The 18,545-nt window shown below is 41.9% G+C and overlaps 1 protein-coding gene across 8 annotated transcripts in view; it reads right to left on the bottom strand.

The window, feature by feature from the left end:
• Positions 1–18,545, bottom strand: part of STXBP5L (syntaxin binding protein 5L) — a 420,013-nt gene that overhangs the window by 162,600 nt on the left and 238,868 nt on the right. For all 8 annotated transcript variants that reach the window (XM_043538749.1, XM_037909775.2, XM_043538743.1 and 5 more), the window contains exon 6: positions 15,240–15,303. In XM_043538749.1, coding sequence (XP_043394684.1) covers positions 15,240–15,303 — 64 coding nt within the window. The remainder of the gene's footprint in view (positions 1–15,239; positions 15,304–18,545) is intronic.

Here is an 18,545-nt window from a genome sequence, read left to right as displayed (position 1 = left end):
AGAAAAGTAGTACTTGTGGCACCTTAGAAACTAACCAATTTATTTGAGCATAAGCTTTCGTGAGCTACACCTCACTTCATCAGATGCATTCAGTCATGCATCCGATGAAGTGAGCTGTAGCTCACGAAAGCTTATGCTCTAATAAATTTCTTAGTCGCTAAGGTGCCACAAGTACTCCTTTTCTTTTTACGGATACAGACTAACACAGCTGCTACTCTGATACTTGTAAACATTCTTTTGAAGTAGGTGACTTGGAGCTGGTGCTTATCCCTGGGAGAAAATACAAATACAGAACTCACGGGAGGGACCTTTTGAAGTGGTAGAAGAGGTGACTGAATGTACATATCATGTTAAAAGACCTCACAGTAAAGCTATCCCACAGCCAGTGAGTGTGAATAGGCTTAAAGTAGGGAAGCCATAGTAAACATGATTTGTTGTGTTGAAGGGGAAACTACTGAGTCACACCTCATTGCTTTGATGGCTGAATGCCAAAATGACTCATCACTTGACAGTATTGAAAATATGCAGTGAGTTAACCCTAATTGAAAAGGGAGAAGTACTGTCTGTGCATCTGAAGAAGTGGGGTTTTTACCCACGAAAACTTATGCTCAAATATATCTGTTAGTCTTTAAGATGCCACCGGACTCCTTGTTGTTTTTGTGGATACAGACTAACACAGCTATCCTCTGATACTAAACACACAAGTGTTTTCCACCAAGCCAGGAAGGAGTCACGCGATGACCCATAAGATCATTAATGAGGACTCTCTGTCGGCATTCAGCCAGGCATCCCATGCCACTGGCAAGATACAAGAGCAAATTCACCCTAAGGGCTAGTCTATACTGGTAACGTTAAAGTGCTGGCAGCAGCGCTGTAACGTGGCTTGTGTTGTTGCAGCGCAGCGCTGGGAGAGAGCTTTCCCAGCACTCTAAAAAACCCACCTCCACGAGGGGAGCGGCTCCCAGTGATGGTGCACCGTCTACACTGGCGCTTTACAGTGCTGAAACTTGCTGCATTCAGGGGGGTATTTTTTCACACCCCATGCGTGAGAAAGTTACAGTGCTGTAAAGTGCCAGCGTAGACAAGCCCTCAGAAGTTCAAAACATGCTGCAACTGGGGGTCATTAAAGAATCTGTAAGTTCCTGGGCGCTTCCAGTTGTCTTGGTCCCCAAGAAAGTTAACTTTGTAAGATTTTGTGTTGATTGTAGGAAACTCGGTGCTGTCACCGGTCCTGATACTTATTGTATTCTCAGAATTGATTATATGCTGGATATTTTGCCACAGTTAGAGATTTTAGGATGTTTGACCTTGTGAAAGGTTATTGGCAGATCACTTTACATGAAGATACACAGAATCTGCTTTTATCACTGATATGGGACTGTATGAATTCAAAATGTTACCATCTGGGTTAATGAATGTAGTAGCCACTTTTCAGAGGCTGGTCAACCAAGTGTTATATGGATTACAGAACTTCGCAAGAGTATGTTGACGATGTTGTAATCTTTAGCAACTCTTGGTCTGATCACAAGAAATACTTGGAGATTGTACTGTTAAAGCTCAAAGATGCAGGCCTAACTGTAAAAGCCTCTAAGTGTAAGATAGAAGCAGCAAAGATTCCTCATTTGGGTCTGTCCTGGCCTGGCTGAGAGCATCCACAACCACATGTTACTTTCCATGTTTACTGTGAACTGTGAATGTATATTCAGGCACTTTGTGAATTCATCTCCACAGGCGTCCTTCTGGGTTGCTGCTTTGCAAGGAGCCACTGTAGGGCACTGTGGTCTGTGTGCACTGTGAATTCCGTACCTAATAATTATGGACAACTGGACTTATGAACCTCCACAATAGCCACACACAAAGTTCTGTAGCCAAAGACTTGGGTTCCCTCTCATTTACTTTGCAACCTCCAAACACTACTCATCTGCACCAATCAAGATCATTAATTTGTTCAAGTGCAAATTGAACAGCAACCTTTGGGGCATCACAGGTTAACATGAATGGATAGGAAGGATCCAGGAATTTAAGCACAGCATGGTTTAGAAATCCTTCTTTCAGTGACTCAAATACTTTTGGTGTTGCTCTGTCCAGACAAAAATCACTCTTAGTTACCTGGTATAATGGCACTGCCCTCTCTGAGAAATTTTTTACAAATCTTCTGTGGAATCTGCAGAGGCCTAAAAACCACGGTACCTCCTCCAAGTTTGCAGGAACCTTCCAGTCCTTTCTAACATTCAGTTTCTGGGGTTGGGGTTCCATCTATATGTTGGACTATATGTCCCAGGAAGGTGATGGAACTCTTTGCAAACTGACATTTGCTTCCTGCAAGTTTAAAACCAGCCTTCTTTAAAAGCTTCAGAATCCTTCCCACTTCTATCTGATGTTCTTTCCACATTTTGTGGAAACAAATGGAGTCATCTACATATGTGAAGATGTCTTCAGTTCTCAGAACTTGGGTTAGATCATTTACTACCCTCTAAAATGTCCCTGGTGCATCCCTAAGTCTGAAAGGCATTCTGAAGAATTGAAATAGTCCACAAGGTTTCAGAAAGGCAGTATTATCTCAGTTCCAGATGCCACTTTAATCTGATGAGATCCAGATACCAAATCAAAACTAGTGTAATAGTTTGCTCCTGACATTTTATCCAGGATGTCTGCTGTGTGGAGAAGTGGGTAACTATTCTGAACTGTCAATGAATTAAATCTCCTGTGGTCAATGCATATCCTCAAGTCTCCATTGGACTTATGTCTACAGGTTCACTGTAGCAATCTTTTATCCTTATGGGTATTATTGCATGATGACCTGGCTTCACCACAGCTTTATTCTGAGCCACCAAAGGGAGCAGTTCCTCTCTCCATGCATCTGAAGAAGTGGGGTTTTTACCCACGAAAGCTTATGTTCAAATAAATCTGTTAGTCTTTAAGGTGCCACTGGACTCCTTGTTGTTTCAGTTCCTCTCTGTCATCCTGTAGGCACGGTAGAGATACCTGTAAGGCCCCAAGAACTGTGCTCCAGTGTCCACACTTCCTCCTACCCTTTTCCAGCAGGAGTGTCTGAATATTGTCGTGGGACAAGTGTGTTTTACTAACATCCAACAGTTTTTGTCATTTTCTCGGATGAAATCCACTCCCAATACAACAGTGCTCAATATATTGCTCAAAACAACAAAAGTCCATTTAGTATGCAGAGTCCCCAAGTTCAGTGGGAGCTGTATTTCTTCTGTTATCTGCAGTGGATGATGATTAATAGTCACCAGTTTAACTCCTGCTATTTACGTTTTCTTCCTTTTAGCAATGGATGGTCACTGTTGCCATCACTTCCGCTGCCGAATCTGCCCCATCCAATGCAGCTTGCAGGGATGATCCTGCTACCAGCAGCCATCATTCACAAGTGCCTGCTACTCCTTCTTGGCATTATCTAGTAACTTGTCCATAAACTTTGACATTGTGTCCCAATTTGAAAAAGTTTAGCAAGTGAAAAGAGCTTGACAGTTTGCAGTTTTGAAATGCAAACCGGAGGATGAATAACCCTTTCCCCAAATAAATCTAGTGTCCTTGCATCTCTGTTTTTAGAAGTAGATGTAGACTGGCCTTGTCTTCCCTTCTCATTTACAGTCATCACACTACCAATGTTCCTGGGGTTGAGTGTGAATAAAAATACTCATGACCCTGTGAAAGAACTTGGTATCTCTTCTCCATTCCTTTGGCAGTGGGTGGCAGAGAGGAAGGAGTTTGCCAAAGGATTCTGGTCATCTAAGACAGCTTCATTAATGAGTTAAAACGACTCTAGCAGGTCCTGCAGTATATAAAATATCCACTAACTTATGTGGATTCAATTAGACCAGTTCCATCTGTCTACCTGGGGAGCTTGGGACCTTTTAATAAGCTCTTGTTATGTCTTATATTCATCAGGAACCAGGAAGGATGATTTAGAAACAGGAGAATATGAAGAAGTGTTTATTCACTGGTGGCAGCATAGTATCCACCTGTTTTGACGCTGCAGAACCTCCCTCCCAGATGGGCCACATATTAGAGGTGTAAGTTCCACTGCTTGCTTGGTACCTGGATCGGTACCAGGATCAGTATCAGGTGGACTCTGGTGCCTTGATGGAGACTTAATGGTAGGGAGGGTCTAGGAGATGAGGACCTCGACTTCGACAGACTTCGACTCCCTCAGGGAACAGATGGCCAGGATCCCCTGGGGGACTAACATGAAGGGGAAGGGAGAGTTGGCTGTATTTCAAGGAATCCCTGTTGAGGTTACAGGGACAAACCATCCCGATGAGTCGAAAGAATAGTAAATATGGCAGGCGACCAGCTTGGCTTAATGGTGAAATCCTAGCGGATCTTAAACATAAAAAAGAAGCTTACAAGAAGTGGAAGGTTGGACATATGACCAGGGAAGAGTATAAAAATATTGCTCGGGCATGTAGGAAAGATATCAGGAGGGCCAAATCGCACCTGGAGCTGCAGCTAGCAAGAGATGTCAAGAGTAACAAGAAGGGTTTCTTCAGGTATGTTGGCAACAAGAAGAAAGCCAAGGAAAGTGTGGGCCCCTTACTGAATGAGGGAGGCAACCTAGTGACAGAGGATGTGGAAAAAGCTAATGTACTCAATGCTTTTTTTGCCTCTGTTTTCACTAACAAGGTCAGCTCCCAGACTGCTGCGCTGGGCATCACAAAATGGGGAAGAGATGGCCAGCCCTCTGTGGAGAAAGAGGTGGTTAGGGACTATTTAGAAAAGCTGGACATGCACAAGTCCATGGGGCCGGACGAGTTGCATCCGAGAGTGCTGAAGGAATTGGCGGCTGTGATTGCAGAGCCCTTGGCCATTATCTTTGAAAACTCGTGGCGAACGGGGGAAGTCCCGGATGACTGGAAAAAGGCTAATGTAGTGCCAATCTTTAAAAAAGGGAAGAAGGAGGATCCTGGGAACTACAGGCCAGTCAGCCTCACCTCAGTCCCTGGAAAAATCATGGAGCAGGTCCTCAAAGAATCAATCCTGAAGCACTTACACGAGAGGAAAGTGATCAGGAACAGTCAGCATGGATTCACCAAGGGAAGGTCATGCCTGACTAATCTAATCGCCTTTTATGATGAGATTACTGGTTCTGTGGATGAAGGGAAAGCAGTGGATGTATTGTTTCTTGACTTTAGCAAAGCTTTTGACACGGTCCCCCACAGTATTCTTGTCAGCAAGTTAAGGAAGTATGGGCTGGATGAATGCACTATAAGGTGGGTAGAAAGCTGGCTAGATTGTCGGGCTCAATGGGTAGTGATCAATGGCTCCATGTCTAGTTGGCAGCCGGTGTCAAGTGGAGTGCCCCAGGGGTCGGTCCTGGGGCCGGTTTTGTTCAATATCTTCATAAATGATCTGGAGGATGGTGTGGATTGCACTCTCAGCAAATTTGCGGATGATACTAAACTGGGAGGAGTGGTAGATACGCTGGAGGGGAGGGATAGGATACAGAAGGACCTAGACAAATTGGAGGATTGGGCCAAAAGAAATCTGATGAGGTTCAATAAGGATAAGTGCAGGGTCCTGCACTTAGGATGGAAGAATCCAATGCACCGCTACAGACTAGGGACTGACTGGCTAGGCAGCAGTTCTGCGGAAAAGGACCTAGGGGTGACAGTGGACGAGAAGCTGGATATGAGTCAGCAGTGTGCCCTTGTTGCCAAGAAGGCCAATGGCATTTTGGGATGTATAAGTAGGGGCATAGCGAGCAGATCGAGGGACGTGATCGTTCCCCTCTATTCAACATTGGTGAGGCCTCATCTGGAGTACTGTGTCCAGTTTTGGGCCCCACACTACAAGAAGGATGTGGATAAATTGGAGAGAGTCCAGCGAAGGGCAACAAAAATGGTTAGGGGTCTGGAACACATGACTTATGAGGAGAGGCTGAGGGAGCTGGGATTGTTTAGTCTGCAGAAGAGAAGAATGAGGGGGGATTTGATAGCTGCTTTCAACTACCTGAAAGGGGGTTCCAAAGAGGATGGCTCTAGACTGTTCTCAATGGTAGCAGATGACAGAACGAGGAGTAATGGTCTCAAGTTGCAATGGGGGAGGTTTAGATTGGATATTAGGAAAAACTTTTTCACTAAGAGGGTGGTGAAACACTGGAATGCGTTACCTAGGGAGGTGGTAGAATCTCCTTCCTTAGAGGTTTTTAAGGTCAGGCTTGACAAAGCCCTGGCTGGGATGATTTAACTGGGAATTGGTCCTGCTTCGAGCAGGGGGTTGGACTAGATGACCTTCTGGGGTCCCTTCCAACCCTGATATTCTATGATTCTATGATTCTATGACCTGGAGTCTGGAGGGATACCCTATGGAGTCCAAAAAAACAATTGCTGGATATGGAACAAGGACTGAACCTCAAGGCATTCTGTCACTGGGCCGGCTCCTGAGAGATTGCCAGTGCTGTGAGATCAATCTATACAAGGATGAATGAAGGGAAACCTCAGACCTTCTGTAATGGGATCTCAGTGTGTAAGATCCCACTTCCAACTCCAACATGGAGAAGTACAGTCTGAGGGCCAAGACAGTGTAGTACTGGGTGGTGTAGCAGGAGGCTGGGACCTGGATCGATGAGAAGTAGGTGGTATGGGGAAGCATCAGCAGCTTTGCTGATGATGGTACTGTTCATCTGCCCAGCTGAACAGCAGAGCTTTTGGCTACAGTTGTTATTGAAAACCAATGGTGCTGAGTGTGTTGGTGCCAAGGATGATACAGGTACTGAAGCCTTCATCACAGGAAGGCTGGAACCTCGATGTCTTGCAGCAAAGGTGAGTCTGGAACTGAGACGCAAAGGAGGTCCCTGACCACCACATATGCCTCAGAGACTGTCAATACCAAGAAGATGGGATGCACTGAAGTGTGCACAAAGATGACGTCGATGTGGTAGAAGGTTCCAGCAATCGAGTTGATCTTGACAGTACTGAAGTTAGTGGCAGAGTCAAGGTCTCTACATTGCTAGTTGAAGTATGCTGTACCCAGGACTGCCTAGCTAGTGCAGTGCTCTAACCTTTCTTCCATGAGACTGTCCAGGAGGGCAAGGCCTCCAACATGAAGAGAACTTCTTCTGGCTAGAAGAGTGCAAAGCATCTGACTTCTTCTGCCATTTGTGTGGTAGGGAAGAAAGAAAATGGTGTCTTCTCTCTGGCTCCCTCTGATGAGGGGATATGGCCAAGTTTGGCGGTGCACTCCTCAGCAGAGTAGAGTCTGAACCCCTGTGTATGGAGTGGCTGGGTTCCAACTGGAGTGCAGAGCAGCTTCTATATGGAGCCCTACCTTCCTAGACTTCTTAGTTCTGGTCTTAATCCCCCTGCAGATAGAGCACCTATGCCTAAGATATCCTTCTCCCGAACACTTTAAACAATGTGAGTGGGATTGTTGACTGGAATAGACTTGTGTCATAAATATAAAGGGAAGGGTAAACACCTTTAAATCCCTCCTGGGCCAGAGGAAAACCCTTTCACCTGTAAAGGGTTAAGAAGCTAGGATAACCTCGCCGGCACCTGACCAAAATGACCAATGAGGAGACAAGATACTTTCAAAGCTGGAGGGGGGGAGAAACAAAGGCTCTCTCTGTCTGTGTGATGCTTTTGCCGGGAATAGAAAAGGAATGGAGTCTTAGAACTTAGTAAGTAATCTAGCTAGATATACGTTAGAGTCTGTTTTGTTTTAATGGCTGAGAAAATAAGCTTGCTGAATGGAATGTATATTCCTGTTTTTGTGTCTTTTTGTAACTTAAGGTTTTGCCTAGAGGGATTCTCTATGTTTTGAATCTGATTATCCTGTAAGGTATTTACCATCCTGATTTTACAGAGGTGATTCTTTTACTTTTTTTCTTCAAATAAAATTCTTCTTTTAAGAACCTGATTGCTTTTTCATTGTTCTTAAGATCCAAGGGTTTGGGTCTGTGTTCACCTATGCAAATTGGTGAGGATTTTTATCAAGCCTTCCCCAGGAAAGGGGATGTAGGGTTTGGGAGGATTTTGGGAGGAAAGACGTTTCCAAGCAGGCTCTTTCCCGGTTAAATATTTGTTAGACGCTTGGTGGTGGCAGCAATAAAGTCCAAGGGCAAAAGGTAAAATAGTTTGTACCTTGGGGAAGTTTTAACCTAAGCTGGAAAAAGTAAGCTTAGGGGGTTTTTCATGCAGGTCCCCACATCTGTACCTTAGAGTTCAGAGTGGGGAAGGAACCTTGACAACTTGTTACAGCCAGAACAGCGCTTACACCCTCAAGACTTAGGCATGAGCCTGAAAAGCTCCAAACAAAACAAAAACCTAGCAAAAATTTGTCTAAAATAATAGTTACATTGAACTAACCTAACTATATACAACAATAACTTTTAGAAAAAAATTCTCTTAAGAGAAAGGGAAAGGAGTATGACAAGCACACACATTCCAACTACTGATCACAGGTGGTGAGAAAGAACTGAGAGGGATTGAGGCAGCTTCATCCTTTATACCTTTGGCTGGCAGCACGAGTTTGTGGAGGGCACATGAACGCCCTGATGGGCATTGCTACAGGAAAAAAATCTCTGGCTTTGATACACTGGGTGTGCACACACCTGAAGTGGAATGGCCCTGTGCAACACCTCTCAAAGAAGAATGAAGGATATATAATTCCCATAGAACTTGGATTGATAACAATCACAGAAAATTATGTATTACATCTAAATTGTGCCTATTTTACTTTAGCCATACTAATCTTCTTTTAAATATCTAGTATATTAGATGGCTGACACTTTAGCTTCTAGTGTGAAAAAAATCATGGCTTACCTGCTATTTTTTTTCTATACTATAATATGTCTGGCAACCCTCCACTATGGCTGCAGACAAAACTTTCCATAGCATAACTGAGTTACTGAAAACAACCAAGGCCAAACTAAACAGTCATCAAATTAAAGTCTTATTCATTTATTGATATTCCCCTCATTTCTGCATCCTCTCTCTCTCTAAATACATTTCATAAGAAGAGTGAGACAGACAAATCTAGAAGAAAATCAATTAGCATGTAAGCCAATTGTTTTCTCTCTTCTAAACTGGTATGTCTGGTAATCCTCCACAACTGAGAAATAACCAGCAGCGATACATTCCCTAAAGAATGAGGACAGAGAAGTAAGATAATGGAATAGGAGAAAAAGAATAATTAAAATGATCTATTTCCTGGCCCCTGCTGAAGAGGAGGATTAAATTATTGCTCTTTTACAGCATACATTCATTCGAATGACATATTTGCTAAGACTGTGATATGAAGTTTTCAGTTTTTGGAGAAGATGTGTAAGACTGGCCTACTTAGATACCCTGCAGTTTCCTTCCAGTATAGGTGAATCTTTTTCGGCTCAGAATCTGCAATGGACATGGAAGAGTGGGCTTGCAGTCTTCCTTCCCCTGTTGATAATCTGTTAGGCAGTTCTGATAATATCTCTTTCTCTCCATCCCTTTTGGTTTGGGAAATATTGGTGTGTTCAGGGTATGTGGGCTCTGGGCTGCTCCTATGGAGGCAGAAGCCAATTTAATGCCAAGGGAGTGGTGAAGAGTCCACACAGTCACAGAAGGAGGAATCACTCAGGAAGCAGTTTCAGTAGCAGAGAGCAGGTAGTGTATATGTGCTTGTGTGGATTTTGTGTGACTCTAATTAAAGGACATGGACGAAGAGGGTCCAAGCAGACCCAGTTTTAGTTAAGATTATTATAATATTACAACAAGCTAAAAGGCGTAGCCATATGGCCTCTGTTGGACTCATCCTTTTCCACCTTTAGTCAAACCAAAATTACAGACTTCATAACCCCTTGTATCCATGGCGACGGAGGTCCTGCAGAGGCCCAGACATTACTTCCCATTAAAATTTTGACTGTATCCTGTATACCAGCTCCCACTCTATTATTTTTGGCAGAGGTAGTTAAGGGGGTTATAGAGGTCAGTTTACCTGACGGACCCTCTGCTTCACCAATTTTATCATTAGTTACTTGTCCTGCCTATACCTTGAGTTCTCTGGTTCATTATCCAATTCATAACTTTAAGCAAGGACCAAATGATGCCTCCTGTGAGTCACAGACTGGATAACTCTCTCATTATAAAGTGTCTAATAGACACTTGGATCTTCCTTTCATGTATACCCTGAGAATGTTCATTCCCCATGATCGCTACATGGAGAAAATACTGCTTCTCCACCAGGAATTTAGCAGAGCCTGTTCTCCTCTGTGACAACTGTCTGTCTATAGGCAAAATAAGAGATATGTTGTTTAAAGATATTTCAGAAATAAAAGAATCTTTATTTGATTTCAAGGTTATGCTGGGAATGCAGTGATTATGGCATGTTTGGCAAGAGTCCAACAATTCTAAGAGAACTATTTCCCCAAGGTGCCCTCATTAGTATCTACTAACCCAAGCAGGATATTTGGCACCCTCTCTGTTCCAGAACACCTAAATAATGCTGGTGTTGGACCTATGTTCATCAATACTGAGCCTGGTACAGCTCCAATTGTGATGACAACTCTCTTCCTTCTGTATCTCTGAAGTTAGTAAGCAGCTGCATGAGTCTCCACATATTGCTTCATCCTCTCAACCTGGTTTAATTTAAAGTACCCCTGATCTAACACTAAGAAATTCTAAGCACTTTTGGTTTGTGGCCCTGGTTTTTAAAAATGTCTCTAGGGAGAAGGCTGAGTCAAGGTCTGTTCGCAACACCATCTGTGTGTGTTACTGGAACAAGCAGTGTTTTATTCTCTACCCAGAAACCAGATTTTAAAGGTAACAAGGGTCTCTAATTTTGGTTCTCAAGAAAGAGGAGAGGTAGAGTTGAAAGACTTGTAGGCAGTTAAGAAAATCCAGATTTTGAGAGCTCTTCTTAGCTGGAGAGGCCATCTGACAGAAAAGGTCAAAAGGATACAGTCTAGAAATCATTTCTGTTCCTTTTAACAACAAAATAAATGATCGGGTCACCCAAGCAAAACCAGTTGGGCTATATCCCATATTTTACCAAACAGCTGGCCTCAGACCCTGTTGTTCAGGATCTATGAACCATCCAGAGGGTGGAAGATCACAATCCTGGGAGAATTAGGTCTAATCACAAAGCTAATGGTGCAGTTTTTCATGGCAATTTTTCTACTGAAGCCCTAGTAAGGGAGGTGGATTGACTAGATGGGCCTGATAGTAAAACCTCTATCAAAAGTATTTAATGTAATACTGATAGCCTTAAACGTAAATCCTAGGATTTGGATGTTGGGAATAATGTATCTGTTTGATTTAGTTTTCCTCCAAGAAACCTGACTTTCAAAGGATGAGTCCTTATACCTACAGAACTTTCAATCCTTTTTAAAAGGGGGTGTTGCACATGTAAAGAGAGAAAGACTGGCCCTTCTTGCTTCTACTAAGTTAAGTGTTATAATTTGAATATTAACACCTGGTAACCCTATTTGTAGGCCTCTAGTATTGTTTTCCCAGATAAATCTATTCTATTACCATTAATGTTTAATTTCCCACTTTGCGCTTTACTTTCTACAATGAATCTTTATGGGCAGAGCCTGAATCTTTTATTGACCTGTTAATTGAGAATATTTCTGACAGAAATCTTTGCTCTTTTGGGAGATTTTAATGTCCAACTGTATTCTGAGGATAAGGACGTTTTTTATTCTTTCCTCCAGCTCAGTTAATGGGATGTTATTTTCACTTCCCCCATGATATTTTAAAGACAAAGTGAGAAATTCCTCAGGCTATACTACAGAGGGAAAAATCTCTGGCAATGGGGCAAGCAGTGCGCACACACCTAACGTGGAATGGACATGAGCAAGCACTCAGAGAAGAACTGAAGCATTTCAGAGAATGCTACCAGAGAGATCTTGGACTTTAATCACTTTCCAAATCAAGCTTTGCCTCACAGAGCTCTTAGGAGCCAGTTAATTCACATCTGCCATCCTATGACCCAGAACTAGAAGCTCAACTCTGATAGGACTCCACTACTGGGATCTGACCGTTGGAACTCTGGGATCTTGACTGGTTCCCTGCTTCTATTTAAATAAAGCACAGGAACAGGAAATTGTCCATGCATTGGGGTTTCTCCTGCTTAGGACTGCATCCCTTTCACTTCTTGCTCCTACTGTCTGACTCTGATCTCCTGGTAACCTCACCCTGTCTGCCTCCTGATATCTGATTCTTGGTTTGCCCTCGGGCATATCTTAGACTCTGATCTCCTGGTATCTGACCTGACCTGGGTCCTGACTCCTACTCAGACCACTAGGTCAGACCTCCCATGTCCCGGTTGTGACATGGTATTACTGCCATTTCTTCTCACTGACGTTTTGCACAGATTTCCTCAGGATGGTGAAGGGGAAGGAAGACGTTGAGTAGGTGGTCCTACGTCATCTGTGAATTCCTTTATCTGATGAAGCAATTTTGCACTTTTGACTTCTTTCTAGCTCAAGGATGTCAAGTTCCAGCTAATAGTTCTGTCCACTAAAAGATTAAAACATCTTCTCAGTGACACTCCACTCCTGGTGTATTGCTGATATATGCTTTGTCCACGCTAGTGCATTGCAATAACAGGAGGAATGTCATGCCAAGACCACTGAAAAAAAGAGCACTTCTTTCCTGTTGAACTAGGAACATCTGTTCAGATAAGCCATTGTAGCTTATATTTGATGTGACTAGTATTTAGTGGCCTGACAATACAGGCTGAAATTCCACGAGAGCCAATCTGATTGTTCTTAACTCTAGCAGATTTATTACACTCTGAGTTCTTTCCTGCCCTGACCAGTGGTTGGGGACCAGGCTCTTCCCATTCACATTGATCATACTCATGGTTTTAGAACTTCATAATGACCATCTGGGCAGCTTGCTGGACTCTTGCACATAAGATGTCCAAACATGAAAAAGGAGGTACAGTCAGCACCAGGATTTCCATGAACATTTAGAAAGAAGGTTAGAGACCAAAAGGAAGAATTTTGTCCTAGTAGTATTCATTTTGGTAACACAAATTAAATTAACATCCATAACAATGGAGGCAGGGACAAAAAGGGATGTGGAGAATAAAAACATCCACAAGATCTGTCAGTGTAAGGCAAACCCTGGTGGAAAGAGATGCTAATGCGCATGCCAGGGTTTCCATCCTAAATTTGTCTGCGTGGTGCTCGTTTAATGATCTGAAGGGCTTGTATAGCTCAAAGTCACCAGTTCTTATTGTGGACCTCCAACGCCTATAAGAGAGTACATACTCGTACGAATCTCCATGAAAGAAGTACTGGCTTTCTGATTCCTATCTGTTGGAGAACACTGCTCATGTTGTTGTTCTTAGGGGGCCTGTGGAGTTTGCTGTTATTTTATTAATTATAACAATTATTATTGTGGTATTCCAGTAGCTAACTGATATCAGGTGCCATTGTGTTAGGTGTTACACATGCACATAATAATAAAACATCCCTGGTTTGAAGAGCTTTTAATCTGAATAGACAAGACAAAGGGTAGAAGAAAAGGAAATATGAATGGGGAACTAAGACACAGAAAGGTTAAATGTCTGTGAGGCAGCTGGGATTGAACTCAGATCTCCTGATTTACAGTCCAGGACCTTAACTACAATACCAAATTTTCTTATATTTGATTTGGATGAAGTGTTAGTATGGAGTGACCTCAGGAGAGTATCTCCTGTACCCATCTGTCCCTGATATGCTTAGCCAGATACCTGTCCTCTGGCCCAGGAGACTATGGTCCAAATCCTGGGAATCTTTCACAGGTTTGACTGGGATCTGAGGTGAAATCCCCATGAGAGCTCCCCGGCTCTAGTGGAACTGCTCCACTGTCTGGCCTTAGATTAAGAGAGTTTCCCCTTAAACTGCTTTTGCCGGTGTTACAGGGAGGTTTCTGCCTTACTACCATTACAAATAGCTCACAAACCAAAAAAAAAGCACAATCAACCATATCCTGGTCCAATACTCCTATTTTGTGTTGTTCCTGTGCATAATGCAGCTCTAAAGACAGCAGATCTGAGTACTCAACACTTACAAAAGTAATACCACTTATTGAGGTAGTTGAATGTAGACTTGCTGGTAGAAGCCTAAGTTTAGACACACATTTTTTAAAATCTCGCTTTTAATAACATTTTAGGACATCTCTATTAAGACTTTTCTGATTGCTGGGAAACTTCTACTTGTTGAGGTTAGTGTCTTACTACCTCAACAGGAAGAATCACCAATTCCTTCTGGAGGTCTCTGGGGAGGTAATTTCTAATTGGCTTGGCTGGCTCAGCCTGGAGGCCAACAACAAGCTACTTTAACAGAGTAGTGGCCTCAAATTCTACTCGAAAAAACATCTCCTGAGTGTCCCAGTCAGATTTAACAGATTCTGGTTTGGATAACTCACCCTCTTCATGGGACAAATTTCAGGGGCAAAAAAGGGAAGGCAACACTAAAGTATGTTTCTTCCCCCCGCACCCGAGTGGCTTTGATCTTATGTATCATCCTGCTAAGAGGAGAAGAATAAAGATTCAAAAGTCCAGACTGGGGAAATTTTTCTTTTGGAAAAATTTCATTTTTTTTATGGAGGGTAAACCTCTGTCTAAAGCACGAAGGTCAGGAGAGTGAATGGAGAGAAGGGAGCCAGTAGGGACAGATCTAGAACCAAAAGCTTCTAATGGAGGAGGGCCTAGAGCATGATGCAGAGCCATTAGAATTGGAGAAAGGTAGTGGCAGAGGGGAGAATTGGCCACAGTAGCATGAGCTCTGAAACTGCCTGCCTGTCTGAGGAACTGGAGTCAGGAGCTGGGCTTGTGGGGTACTTGACTTCCACGATTGACAGCTCTTTGCTGTCTTCATCTCTGTTCACAAATAGCAGCAAGCTCCAATTATGAAATATTGCCATCAATATTCTTGTCAAAGATAAGAATTCATAAATGTGCCCATGTAATACATACTTGGCCAAATTCTGAAGTCCTTACACAGTTTATACTAATTTTTACTCAGGAAACCATTCAGTCAACAGTAGCTTTGCTTGAATGAGGCCTTCAAAATATAGCATATTGTTTATACCATAATATTCTTCTCAGTACAGCAGAAAGGGAATTACAATATTTTCCAAAAGTTTTCCCAGGCAATATTTTAGAGTGACCTCAGGATCTTACAATGGAGGCAAGTGATTAAATAGTGAATGAGTGAAAAGGAAAAACTGCTAACATCAGGGAGAGCTATGAAATGTTAAAATATTTACATAATTAAAATATTTTACATCATTAGTTACTGTACTCACTTTCCCTTCATCTCTTGGGCTATCACTTAGGTGTACAACTGGGCCAGGGTGAGTCTTTGTGGATCTGAAAAACAAAATCAATTCAAAGCAATGTTAATTCTTTCAATAAAAAAGGAGATTTATGTTAGGTATGTTAGAGACAAGGCAACCCAAAACTGTTTGGAAAATTGCCATGGAGGAGGATATTTGCACACAATCAACAACAAAAGACCTTACTCCTTATGTAGAATCATGTACTGTACTATAAATTCCGGTTATCCTTTCTAACACATGGTAAGTTTGAAGCCCAGGAACAATTTAGATACATGTGCGTAACAGCCATTAAAAAAACCTATTTTTGCATATGAAAGCATACATTCTGCACACATATAAATGGATCTAAATTGTTATGAGTGATGCTTTCATACTATATTATGTCTAATTACACGATGAGTGAACACCCTCATTCAGAATTAAAGTGACCTTAATTCGGTCTATTTTAATTCACTTCCAAAGTGACTTTAAACTAAACTTAATTAAGGCCACTTTAATGCTGAACAACAGCATCCACACAGGGATTTAATGTGATTTAAATAATCCACTTCAAAATCACACCTGTAGTTAATTCGGATCAAATTTCTTGGATGTCCCTGGGTAGACAAGATGTTAGCCTCTCTCTGTTATTACTATCCATTTTATTTGGCAGATCACTTTCATTTTGCTCCAACTTTATTATTTTAGTCTGGCAAATATGTAACTGAGTCTTACCAACCCATTTTTCCATAACAAGCAACTCTTCCCCCATAGCAGCAATCTCTTCTTCAATCCCTGTTAATATAGTATGAATATCAGTTTGCAGATCTTTTATTTCAGGTAATAATGCACTGGTATCTGCTTGTATTGGCTGTAGGGAGGGCCTTATCTATTTCCTCTTTCTCCACTTTGGTTGCCATATTGCTATCTTTGTCATGCAGCGAGGAAGGCTCTTCTTCAAAATCTAATTATCTATTTTACTTTCTAAAATTATTTTAAGCATTTGAGGGTTTTTTTCAGGGTTGCTATCAGATTTTTTTTCCCTGCATAGGGAGGGTTTTCAGAGGTGATGGGAACAGATATTCTTACTGCCTTCTTTGACTATGGAGACTAGGGGCTTGATTCTCCTCTTACTTATATAATTGTAAGTCAAAAGTATCTCAACTGAAGTCACCAGTTACTTCTCTGAAAAACCTGTGCAAATGTGACGAAAATTAGGTTCAATGTATTCTTACTTGGAAGGTATTATATTCCCCCTCTCCCCACCACAATAGAGGCCATCTTATAAATTATTACAACCATCTCTGTGAATTAAGCAACACATAATCTGCATAAGCAAACATTTTTAAGCAAAATGATTAAATGTATTACCTAGACTATATTTTAGGAAGATTTCTCTAAAAATGATCAAGACACCAAAAATAAGAAAACTCTTTAAATCTAACCTTTCAGCATTCCCTGTGTGCACCATGGACTCACTCTATGCCCTAAATGGATCCTGTGCCATATGTATTTCCATATAACATTGAATGACTTGTCATTATTGTTCTCTGTGATATTATGTTTATATTATGCAACCATTACTTAAGCTTTTAGTGCATTTTCACCATTAAACATAATTAAAATAAATATTAACCATATAGGGCTCGAGTCACTATGGGATTTAGGGATTTAACTGTCATTTTAAATCCCAGATGTAGGAATCACTGGCATTTACAAAACCTCCACTCAGTTGCTGCCTAGCCCTTTAGGGCATGTGCACGGCCTCTGGGCATGTGCACGGCTGCCTCGCTCTAGGTGCTCAGGTGCCTAAGCCCCCAGGGTGATCCACCAATTGGGGAAAGATTGGTGCTTCTCCGCCTGTCTCACCTGTGGGGCCCAATCTGGTAGATGTGCTCAGAGGCCACCTAGCTCCACACAAAACAGCCAAGAGGAACACCTCTCTCAAAACATTTAGCACAGTGGTTAAGGTGGGATACAGGAGATTCCCTGATTGAAGCCCTCCCTCTGCCTGATAAGGTGAGTACCTTAGCCACGGGATATTCAAATGTGGGGAGTGCCCTCAATGTCTCCAGTTGAAGCTGTAGCATGTTTTTAAATTAAGGAGTCATTAGAGCAGGGGGACTGGACCCTTGGTCTCCAACCTCTCAGGTGAGGGCTCTAACCACCAGGCTATAGGGTCTTTTTCTCTCTGTCTCTGGCCCAGTGAATATTTAGAGATCATAAATGCAAGAATCAGTGTGGCCTGGTCTGAGTTCCACAGGATGGGAGGCAATTTTCTGCCAGTTGCAGATGGATGTGGGTCTAGGCATCTACTAGCAATGAGGAGTTAAAAGAACTCCAAAGTTGCAAAATGATTTAAAAATCTGAGGGCAGATGAGTCCATAATCCATAGCAATGTTTTAATTCTAGCATTAAGATACCTGGGTTTTTTTATTAGTTAACTCTGCCAGATTTGAAATACATGCACATGCACAAACCCCAGTCAATGCATAAGAATAAGATGAGAAGTTGACCCAGCCATTGCTATCTGGAATGCAATTATCTCATTCAGTTATAGTAAAGTAACACACCTATTTTCCCTGATGATTTCAGGGTCCTATTGCACTCTAGATGTTACCATTTTAGCAGGTCTTTAAGCCATTATTTAAATATATTATTTTATTCCCTTATTCAACACAATTCACCTGTCTCTTCTCCCTTAAAGAATGAAGCTAGATTATCTATCCAATCTTCCTTCAGTCTAAAACGTTTCTATTTCATTTTCTCTCCAGTAAATATTCAGAAGGCTTCTCCATCTTTCAATTGCTACATGCATTTTGCTGTTTTTCTCAAAAACAGTTCCTAATCGCTCTTACTTCTTTTTCTAAGGTTCCCAGAAATATTGTATTTATTTCTGTTTATATATATTATTTCATTTTAGAAATGTGAAGATATTTATCAGGCTAAGGCACTAGCATTACTACCAATCCTGCATTCCTTATTCAGGAAATCTGACTTTCCTATTGGTATGAATGTACAATTAAGGATTAGACTGTGGCTTCTTACCCACAGCCCTACCTGAGGAGAAGCATCGGACTGATTGTGCAGGAAAGCAATGATTTTTAATGAAGCTATAAACTTGTGGGTTGTGCCCCATGACTGGAGAATTGCTAATATAGTACCTATTTTTAAGAAAGGGAAAAAAAGTGCTCTGGGAAACTACAGGCATGTTCGTTTGACTTTAATGGAATGTAAGGTCTTGGGACAAATTTTGAAAGAGGAAAATAATTAAGGACATAGAAATAAATGGTA

The sequence above is a fragment of the Chelonia mydas genome, chromosome 1 (genome assembly GCF_015237465.2).
Source record: "Chelonia mydas isolate rCheMyd1 chromosome 1, rCheMyd1.pri.v2, whole genome shotgun sequence".
NCBI lineage: Eukaryota > Metazoa > Chordata > Testudines > Cheloniidae > Chelonia > Chelonia mydas.
The sequence above is the reverse complement of the archived record's forward strand: the minus strand, read 5'-3'. Positions and strand labels throughout refer to the sequence as shown.